Below are 11,626 nucleotides of genomic sequence, written 5' to 3' on the forward strand. Positions count from 1 at the left end.
TGGAGAGAGCCTGGAAGGTAAAGGTGACAGTCGTGCCTGTGGTGGTCGGAGCACTTGGGGCAGTGACCCCCAAACTCGACGAGTGGTTGCAACAGATCCCGGGAACAACATCGGATATCTCGGTCCAGAAAAGCGCAGTGCTGGGAACAGCACGGATACTGCGCAGAACCCTCAAGCTTCCTGGCCTCTGGTAGAGGACCCGAGCTGAAATGGGGACAGACACCACCCATGGTGGGTGAGACGAGGATTTTTATATATATATATATATATATATATAGGGCCAGAGCTACCAGCAAATGTATCCGAGAAGCGTCCGACAACTTTAAAGAAGTACAGATGATGGCTGAAGAAACCTTTTCATCGATGGACCACTGTCCTGTACGACTGAGAGCTGAGACAGACAGTCCACCGATGATGACTTTGTGTCATCTCACGGCTTTTATTTAAATTACTCTGTGTTAGCTTCAGGCTACTTTGGATGTGATGCTGTCCATTGTTTTGAATATCTGCCTTAACAGTCTTTAATTTCTTAACTACTTCATATTCTTTTCATTACAAAAACTTAAAATGTTGTGAATTGATATGCTTCTCTTTTCCTCAAAAATAATAAAAAGATAAATGTACATTTTGTAACCGTATGTGAATGAAAAAAATGTCAACAATTTTATATCAGTGTTGTATTTCAATGGTTGATAATGTTTTTGTAGTCGGATTCAGACTGGGAAGCTCTATTCTATATTATATATTTTATTTCCTGGTAAAGGCAAACATGGAAGAACCAAGGAGAAGCCCGACAATTCCAAACCGCTCAAGATGCCTTTTGCTTACTGAGGTTTGGTGGATGAATTCATCCTTTTTTCAGACCGTCCTCATTCACAGCCAATCGCAGGCCACACCGAGACAAACAACCATCCACACTCACACTCACATCTAGGGACAATTTAAAGTGTTCAATCCGGAGGAAACCGGAGGACCCTGAGAAAACCAACGCAGGCCTGGGGAGAACATGCAAACTCCACACAGGGAGGCTGGAGCAGGATTCAAACTCACAACCCCTGCACTGTGAAGCCAGCATGCAAACCACTCGACGACTAGGCCGACTGGGTCGAATACTTACAGACAAGTGTAAATGAACTCGATGTGATACAAACTATCAACGCTTATAATAGTAAACATGATAGCTGATCGTGCTAAAATACATATTTATTGTAACAATTCAAATTCTATTGAAAGTAAGGCAAAACAGATTTTCAAGTACCGTGCTGTTTATCGGGTTGCTGACGTTCTCGTGTTAATTTGCTCTTTTTTTCCATGACATTTTGCAGAGGGGTGTTTTGCACCAATGAAAACATGACATTTTGGAACAGGGGTTTTTGATACACATGCATTTTTTCCCCCAATCTTGGAGGTCTTCACCCTGCTGAGTCCCATTTTAATAGAAACCAGCTCCTGTCAGTGGAACATAACTATTTAGAGTTCATGTGTCAAAATGATCTCTGCAAATAAACAAAGACAAGTACTTTCCGTTGGCTTGTCAAGCCCTGAGCAGAGCCTCCACTGAGAAAGGTAGTAGCGGTTTCATGGCTGGAGTCCCGCCTGAGCTGCCGGGAAGGCTCCCGACAGAGTCTTCCTGAGGATGCGCCAGGGCGGCAGCAATGTCAGCAGATCGGCCTCTACCTGTCCGTGGAAACGGATCAAAGGTCCTGCTGGGGGCTGTGACATTTGACAAGTTCGGGATGCCCGGATCTGATACAAAAATAGAGCAGGTGACATTTGAGTCTGGAATTTGTCTTGGTTTGGAGTCAGCTTTAATGTGGTCCCAATCCAACAACTTGCTACCGTGATATTTGAGGCTTTGTTGAAAAGTCAAAGGTGTCAGCTCTGATGTCTCTGTCTCCCGGTAACCTGTCCAGCCAGGCTGCAACTCATCCTTCTGATCTCTATTTTGCACTGACCTTTTGCACAACTGGGAGCTAACATTTTCACTTTTTGTACAAGTGCTCTTGAAATGAAAACAGTGATAAAAATGGAAGTCCCACTCTGGCAGAGGCTTAAGGCTACTACCCACAGACTCAAAGGTGGATGTCCCTGCAGATGAAGGGACTTTGCTGAATGACTGTAAGCTCGGTGTGATGGTCAGAGGCAATGGGTGAATTGCGGGGAGGAAGGTCGAGTAGGAAAAGGAAAGGTCGTTGTAAAACTCCCTCTGTCTGAGTTCCCGCTCCAACATCACATTCTCCAGCTCCGTGTCAGCAAATGTTCGCCTCTTCCTCATGCGGGCACTGATGGTGGGGTGTGTAGCATGCGTATGGTCACGCTGTGTCGGCCTTAAACAACAGGAATCGTTTCCCTCCGGTGGTGTCAGGCCTGCGGTTTCCACAGACAACACGTCACAATTATATTTGTGCTGATTTAAGTCAATGATAAATCACAATCATTTTAGATAATTGGATATTTACAAAACAATTCATGTTGGATAAAATTGGGTTTAATTGCTGTTTGGTAGTCCTTATTTTATTTTAGTGGCTGTGGCAACAGATAAATCCTCCATTTAAACCAACTGACAAATGAAAGAGAGATGGATTTGTTGCAATGTTACCAGGCTGCATGGTCTTAATCTGCCACATACTTGGCCCCGCCACTGCAGAAGAGCGCTGCAAAAAAGTTCTCTGTGAACGATTTGATCGATACTTGACACCTCGCTTCCCCTGAAAGACACAAGGCAACAAGAGTTAGACAGTAAGAATCATTTGAGAGAATAAATCACTGCTGAGATGACGAGCTGTGAATGTGTTCGCTGTGCAAACTATATCAGTTGTGTCAGACAGAATTCTGACACCTCCATAAATCATCACTTTTCAGGAAACCAAATAATCTCTTGTCCGTCAGGCCATTAATTTTGCACCGTCTAAGAGAGTAAACAGTTCACATTGGAAACATCAGATTCATGTTGATTTGTGAAAATAGATTAAATTGACTGAATTCAAGCTTTGGACAAACTCCAGCAACATGTTGAAATGCACAACAAATAATTATGCGATTTGAATTTGACTTAAGTGATGATGATTTTTTTTCAATGCTTTATTTGTTTGTAACAGAGACTATTTGATGGTTTGTTCAGTTAACGTCTCTTCCGAGTGCAGAATAGATGATGGTATTTTTTAAGTTCCCCCTTTTGTGCATGCACCTACACTTCCCAACTCAAAACCATGATAGCACTGATTCAGATCCCAAACTAAAATTTTGTGAACGTTTTCTTATGTTACTGTTAGTGGCCAATAAAAGTAATTACAGGTGCTTTATTATTATTATTATTATTATTATTATTGTTAATAATAATAATACATTTAATTTCTAAGCGCCTTTCAAAACTCTCAAGGACACTTTACAGTCACGGGATTTTTTTTGTGCGGGTGAGCAGCGGCAGCCATTCGCGCCAGCGTTCACTCTACCTGGAAGTAACACAGCAGCAAAGTTATGAAACGAAGACTCTTATTCTTAATCAATCTATTTTATACACCACCTTTTCCAGCTACTCCCCTCAGGCAGGCGCTACCGATCCATGCGCACCAAATCCAGCAGACATTTAAACAGCTTCTTCCCCCAAGCCATTAACTCTTTGAACTCTTTCAACAGTAGCCAAAATGGAACTGTATAGTGCCACTTAGCAGTTTTTTTGACAACGATACTAGTGCAGCGTGTTCTACCGGAAACAAATTCCTTGTGTGTCCTACATGCTTGGCAATAAAGATGATTCTGATTCTGATTCTGATTCTGAAATACACCAGTAGTTCTCAGACATATAAAAATGAATAGATATTTATGACATAAGTATCTCACTTCCAAGAAACGATAGTTTTTGAAAGATTACTCTAAATTTAGAAACAAAAGACATCTGATCTTTAATTGACAGTATTGCTATGTTTTTGGATTGTTTGAGAGATTATATTTTGGGATAAATGCTCTTCCACTACCTTCAAGCTAGTGAAAGCATTAAAAAAATGATCATCTCGCGCAGCCCGAGTGATGTAAGCGGTTAAAAAAAATGGATGGATGTACACAAAAACAAAATGTGAAATAATTTGGCCTGTTCTTGTGGCGCAGCATTGAGAAAACACCGGCTTTGGAAAGTGAGTATGTCATTTTTCGACTATTTGTTGGCATTCTCCCAAACTCTGGAATTCTCTTCCACCCAACATCCGTAATATTGACTCCCTCCCTATTTTCAAGGCTCACCTCAAAACCCACTTGTTTAAAATTGCTTTCAATGTATAGTTCTATCTGCTATTTTATTATGTATCATTTACTTATGGTTTTATTGTTATGTGCTTTGTTTTATTGTTTTTATTGTAAAGTGTCCTTGGGTGTTTTGAAAGGCGCTTGAAATAAAATGTATTATTATTATTATTCTGATTAGTAGTAATATTGTTCAATGTTGAAATTGAAGGTTTCGTTGTGTTTTGATTGGGTGGCTCTACTTGACGAAACAACAAAAGAATAAATTGATTAGTTTGAACGCAGCTTTCTTGAAAGTGACGTCTGCACCACAGTACGATTGACAACACACATTTGTTGGCAACTAAAACTTGGAAATTTTCCTTGTCTCCACCTAATCAGAAGCTCTCAACATAAACTCGTGTTAATCAATTATTAAACAAGAGAATATCATTTGGGTATTCTTCACATGAAATGATATGATGTTCAAACATAAAATGGTAATACTGTTGCGTCACACGAGTGTATGATTTTGAAGTGCGCCTTTCAACACTTTCATGTCTTTCAATTTCTTGATCTCCTTGATGTGCGTATCACCCTGACGCATAGCACACGCTTGTAAATTGTATAAAAGGAGCTGTCGTGGGACAGAGAGATTGGGCGAACCACGGGGCAGAATCATCTCGGACTCACAGACCCAAAGAGACTTGCACGGACCCGCTCAGGCGCCCTGCTCGCGCCGGGCGTCGGACGGACATCACGGCACGACTTGCTCAACTCCACGCCACGCTCTGCCTGCCTGGGAGATTGGATTGGATTGGATTTGCCTTTATTAGTCTCGCAGTGGAGAAATTTTAGATCTGACAACGAACCTACTTACAAATAAAGAGAACCATCAAACTCTTTATTGGCGAGCCAGCCAGGAGCATTTTTTCCCTCCTCCTCAGCCCAATCAACTCTCCAAATGGAAACACCCAGATTTCCCAGCCGCCCGTGAACCCGGCATCTTCACAGCAAGACCCCTCAAGCCGAGCTCCCGATGGACCGCCACCACCCGTGGGCGCCCCGACCCCACCGTGAAACCTGCCGCACCCTGATGGCCGACATCGTCCAATTCGCCTGGCGACTCTGCAACTAGCTGCATCGTATATGTCCACGATCGCACATCGTCGGACATCGCTTATGTCCACGATCGGACATCATATATGTCCACGATCGGACATCGTCGGACATCGCTTATGTCCACGATCGGACTTCGGGAAGACGCTTCATGGCCGACACGGCCGCCGACGTCAGCGTTCTTCCTCAGCGTCCTGCAGAGCGCCATGGCAGCGCGATCATCGCCACCGTCGCCGATGACCGGCCTGTCCGAGCCCGGCAGCATGGCCAACCCCACGCACCTTCGTCCTCACAATCCCTCATCGATTCTCCGACTTGACCGATCCCAGCCGAACAACTCACGGTGAGAAGACCTTCCGGCATCGACTCGACGGCCGCGAGGAAAGTTTCCATCGATCGACTCAAACTGGCAGTCGTAGAGCACTCTTTGCCGTGCTCCCGTACAACGACTTCAGGCACCACGAAACCTCCTCGGCAACCTCCCCACCGACGCCTGCCATGCCCGGTGACCGTCATCTTGCCTGGCCTCACCATGTCGCAGAATGACTTTTGTTTTTATTTGTTTTTCCTTCATCACTTTGACCGACTTCGGATCCAGGAGGGGAGCCCTGTTGCGTCACACGAGTGTATGATTTTGAAGTGCGCCTTTCAACACTTTCATGTCTTTCAATTTCTTGATCTCCTTGATGTGCGTATCACCCTGACGCATAGCACACGCTTGTAAATTGTATAAAAGGAGCTGTCGTGGGACAGAGAGATTGGGCGAACCACGGGGCAGAATCATCTCGGACTCACAGACCCAAAGAGACTTGCACGGACCCGCTCAGGCGCCCGGCTCGCGCCGGGCGTCGGACGGACATCACGGCACGACTTGCTCAACTCCACGCCACGATCAAGCTCTGCGCGTCACCTGCCTGGGAGATCTGACAACGAACCTACTTACAAATAAAGAGAACCATCAAACTCTTTAATACAAATTTAAACAAAACATGAGATTAGAAATGTTTGCGTAAACTTGCACCTCCATGTCGGTGCTCGCGCGTACTCACCTCAGCAGCCTGTTGCCTCCTCAATGCGACCTGCGCGGCCATGACGCGTTGCCGCTGCACCACCAGCAGGCAGCAGGCACATCCGCAGTCCCTCCAGCGGCACAAGCGTTTGTGACCTTTCAAGCACGAAACGACGCCATGATTCCGGCAGCGGGCGCATTTGGGACTTCGCGTCATTTTAAGCGGCTTCTCCTGCAGGAGCGATTTAGCCTCTCTGCCGTTCCCGGAGGTCCGCGCTGGGCCGCCGTTCACTCCCGAGCATTCATCAGGACTTTTCATGTTTTGAGGTATCACGTTGTTCTCTTGTTTCCAGATGCCGGATTCCTTCCAAGTGGGTGGACATAACCATACCTCATCTAGCTGAAATAATTCGACAACGACACTCGGCTGTACGACGCACACAAACCAAATTAATTCATGCAAAATAAATGTTACATTATCAATACATGTTATGTCGGTCGTTTATGGATGAGAACCGAAACTATTCGTATATCATATATCATCTACCCTATACGAAACAATCACATTCTTGTTTGCATTAAATTGAGCACAATAATTGATTGGGTTAAAAAAAAAAAGCTTAACCCGAAAAAAAGTGCCACGCATACAATGTAGTGGTCCTTCTTAGCGAACTCCTACTCAATACTGAGGTGTTTGATCCAGCCTGCAACAGTTTTAAAGGTGGAAACTTTGCAGCCCACCGCCAGACGTCAGAAATATTAAGCCCCCCTCAGCTGCTATATGACGCGCCTTCTAAAAACAAGAGAGTCACAAAAGTTTCCAAGTTCTTGCGCAGCGTCCGCGAGCAAACATAGGAGAGCCCACCTGCAAGGTACTTTCTCTTATTAATCTCCTTACCTGCCCTGCCTTAAACCACCCAGCCTAACTGGGAAGTTGCCTCAACTAGCAAAGATTAAAGACAAAGCAGCTCAAATGCAAAAACAAAACAAAAAAAAAAAATCCTCAATTGGACAGTTAACATCCGTGTCAAGAACACTTGCACTACTATTCAGTGCCTATGACATTTAACTTTGCTCGGCATGTTTGGATGGTTACAAATATTCCCAAAGATGGGCAGGCGAGCGGATGGACAGATTGATACACCTGTGTGCATTTGGAGACAAACTAATATAATTTCATGACATCAAATTTCCAAATCTCAAAATTATCACAGACTTTTAAATTGTTGATGAAATACCTTTATTTGTCTCGTATTGGAGGAATTCCTATTTCACAGCAGCAAAACTCTCAAAGGAAGAGAAAAGAAAAAAGAAAACAGTAAGTATAAAAACAATGTAGAATTATTATTATTATTATTATTATTATTATTATTATTATTATTATTATTATTATTATTATTATTATTATTATTATAGTGATACCTCAGCTTACGAATGTTTTAGCTCACGAACTTTTCACCTTATGAACATTAAATTCACGAGAATATAATCTTGGCATATGAACTAGTTTTCGGGAAACACAGAGCGCCACAATGGCTGGCAGATTAGTTTTTCGACGGAAGAACACCAAACCAAAACACCAAACAGCGCCACCGTGGCTGCCGGACTAGTTTTCCACACAGCCTTTCGCTGAGTGCATACGTGCTATACGTGGTTTGCTATCGAGTGGATACTTTTGCTTTTTTGGGACAGAAAAAGAACCCGCCACAGGCTAGTGTTCAGCCGGAGAGGACACAAAGCAAAATTACGGTTGAGCAAAAGAAGGAGATCATTGAGAAACACGAACGAGGTGTGCGTTTGTGTGACCGGTACATATCCTCTGTGCGTATTTATAAAAACAGATCGGGAGCAAAACTGAGTTTCGTAGTGCTTTATTTATTAATTACAAAGTAAGAACATTTTGTAATCATCACTCAATAGGCGTCGGCATGGTAAAAACAAGCACATTATCGGTAACAGTCAGTAATCAAACCCATCCAAGTCCTCATCCTCTGTCTCAGAATCGAACAGCTGCGCTAAACCAACGTGGCAGGTTCGCTTTCCTCCCGGTCAGTCACTTTCTGTGCTGTGCGGCTCCTCGGAAATTATGCCTGCTTTTCCGAAAGCTCGAACCACCGTGCCAGCAGTCACGTTACCCCAAGCATCCACAATCCATTGGCAAACTGGCGTAACATCCAGCCCTTTTCGTTTGCCTTAATAATGACGGCTGCTGGAAATGTCTCTTTAGGCAAAGTCTTTCTTTTGAAAATCACCATCGGCGGGACTTTCTCTCCGTTAGCATGGCAGCCAAGCACAACAGGAAACGAAGCCTTTTCGCCAGCTGTTCAGAATAATTCGCCGGATGTTGCTGCGCTGCCGTAGTCCTGTCCCAGATGGAAAAATGGCACAGTTTCATAAAACGCCAGCACCAAGACGGACCTCCTTGGAAAGCCTTCAGTTTAAACTGAGCTTCATAACCATGTCTCTTTGCCATTTTCTGAGTTGTTAAAACAGCAATGATCTGCATAAAGCTCATACCTGTTAGGGACGTTCCGAATGTGACGTCATTTCGGGCATCGTCATCCACTCGAAAACAAGACTTCATGAATATTCAACGCAAGTCTTAAAACATAAAATATAGCTATATGCGGTGGAATCTTTGTAAAGTGCACTCAGTAGATCATTTGAAGTGATTTTACAAATTATGAACGCAACTGGTCCAGAGGTGTCAGTTGTCCTTTAAGCAAAAGCATTATTTTGACATGTCATTAAAGTGGCGAGGTCCTTAATATTTTTTCCATAAGGCCCCAAAACAGAAAGCAGCAGCTTTTTTTTTTAAACCATGTATATTATGTATCAAGTGGATATAAAATGTGTCACTCTTTCACCTATATCTATGCTTCACAGTTGTCCCTGAGAAGTACCACTTACATTAAGGAATGACCTTTCATACTTTTTTCATGTTTATTTTTTCCATGATGATACTAGTGCAGCGAGTTCTAAAGGAAACAAATGCCTTGTGTCTTCTACATACTTGGCCAATAAAGATGATTCTGATTTTGTATGTGCAGCTTAATTGCTTTAGTTTAATGAATGATTTTGTGATATCGGGGCCCGACTGAAACATGCGATTTCAGATAGTGTGAAAAGTGTGCTTCCTGCTGATCAACATGTGTTACTACATTGAGGTTATTTCTCAACTGATTTTTTCGTCCCTACTGGTAAATGCAATTAATTCCATTACAGAATGAAGTTTGAACAAACAAACTACAGAACAAGAAACTCTTAACATTGTATTCAGGGGTTTAATTAGGTGACAAACTAAACACGCCCCCCCCCCCCACACACACACACACGAACCCGCACACGCACGTACGCATACACACATAAACACACACAAACGCGCGCACACACTTTATTTAATATATATCTGGAGATTAAAAAGGGAGTCTTTCAAAATACTGGTAAATATTTACATTTTACTAAATTCTTGCTACATGTTTTATTGGGCGAAAACTATAAATTATTTATGTTATATTGACATTTGTTGTGGATTTTTTCTCCTGTGAATTCTGGAGATCATGTGAAATTAAAAATACATTTAATACGTTTAAAACTAATGCTAAATACAACACTTTCAACATTTATGTTTGGAAAACATGCTGTCATTAAAAAAACCATAAAAAGAGAGGACTTACAATAAATATATTATCGAGTAGGGAGTTGTATTTTTCTATCAGAGTTGAAGATAGATGGTTTGGTTTATTGATTATTGATTCTGATCAATATGAAATTTGTTCATTTTCTCATCCATTTATCCTTACAAAGGTTGGAGATTTATGTCACTGTTTAATAAAGGTGCTGATCGGAGATCTCAAAGCTCACATGGACAGAAGAACAAATAAAAGCTGTACAGAAGGAGAGTTGATGTAATTCCTTTATTGTTAAACCTGGACAAGATGGAGACGAAAACAATTATAAGGAAGAAAACCAAAGACTGAAGTAACATTTTTTGTTCTTTCTTAAATCTATTTATCTATCTTAAGGATTATTGTTTCATTTTTTACATTACAACACAGAAGACAGAAGGAAATACAGTAGTTTGTTGAAAATTTAGAACATTGTCATATTTATTTTATTTTACTGTTTGTTTGTCAAGTACGATTATACAGTAAAGTCTTGTTATATCGATATTCAAGGGAGTCCAAAAAAATATCGATATAACCGGGACTATCGATATATCCGATCCTGCGCCGAACTGCATTAAACAAAAGCCGCCAAAAGAGGGCAGCCAAGCGCCATATAAGAAACGGAGCTGGCCATTAGCTCCCTTTTTTTTGGGTGAGAGATGTTCCCCCAATGTTGCCTCAAAATGGCACATATAATTCTTTAATGATTGTAAACATGTATGCTTTAATCTTCAGAACTACAGTGTATTTGAAACATATTCATAACTGGATGTGTAACAAGAAAGCATATTATCCGAATCTGAAGCCATTGTTTGGATTCACAAGCAATGCAAGACGTCTTGGCGTGAAGTCATTTTTATTTGCATTTGAATAAAAAGTGACATCGGCTGTCCTTTAATACACAGTATGGAATGTTAATAATTTTCAAAATCATCGCGCTTCAGCAGACAAAACAAAAAGTCATCAATCTTCTTCTGCTTCCCATTTTTACCTTTTAACACAAACACTTCAATCTCGTCTGCTACACACGAGCTAGCGTCTGAAAATGAAAATGGCTCTGCTACACGGGTGCTGGGCACGTAACCAAGTCACCTGACCAAGTCGACCAATGGCGCGACTGATGGCGTGACACGTAACCAAGACACGTGACCAAGTTGACCAATGGCGCGACCAATGGCGTGTCACGTGACAAAGTCACACGGCCAAGTCGACCAATAGCGCGCCCGATGGCGGCTCATGTGACCAAGTCGACCAATGGCGCGACCGATGGCGGCTCACGTAACAAGACACGTGACCAAGTTGACCAATGGCGCGACGGATATATCGATATAAACAACAAAAATGGCCGGCGGGGGATGAAAAGGAGCACCGTAATAACCGGATTATCGTAATAACCGGGTATCGTACTAAACGGTACTAATTATACATAAAAAGACTAGAAATGTGCAAGGGAAATGAAAATAGTATCGCAATAAGCGGTACTATCGATATAACCGATATCGATATAACGAGACTTTACTGTATATATTTTAAATTAATTTTCTTTCCTATGCAATTCGGCAAGGGAGGTAGTTTGCGCCTCCACCATGCAGTTGTCGTTGGTTTGGAGCAGACT

At 42.3% G+C, this 11,626-nt stretch overlaps 1 protein-coding gene across 2 annotated transcripts; it reads right to left on the bottom strand.

The window, feature by feature from the left end:
* Positions 1-246: 246 nt before the first annotated feature.
* Positions 247-6,742, bottom strand: LOC148895413 (uncharacterized). Of its 2 annotated transcripts, none has more exons than XM_089001398.1 (3): positions 6,384-6,742; positions 2,630-2,708; positions 247-2,367 (listed from the first exon to the last, which is right to left on the bottom strand). In XM_089001398.1, the coding sequence occupies exons 1-3, from the start codon at positions 6,660-6,662 to the stop codon at positions 1,535-1,537; spliced, it is 1,191 nt and encodes a 396-aa protein (XP_088857524.1). In that variant the 5' UTR covers positions 6,663-6,742; the 3' UTR covers positions 247-1,534. The 2 variants fall into 2 exon arrangements, with proteins under 2 accessions (XP_088857524.1, XP_088857523.1); XM_089001397.1 differs by having other exon boundaries at positions 2,600-2,708; positions 6,384-6,715.
* Between the last annotated feature and the right edge of the window lie 4,884 nt (positions 6,743-11,626).

The sequence above is a fragment of the Hippocampus bargibanti genome, linkage group LG07 (assembly GCF_051943395.1).
Source record: "Hippocampus bargibanti isolate YZ-2025 linkage group LG07, ASM5194339v1, whole genome shotgun sequence".
Classification (NCBI taxonomy): domain Eukaryota; kingdom Metazoa; phylum Chordata; class Actinopteri; order Syngnathiformes; family Syngnathidae; genus Hippocampus; species Hippocampus bargibanti.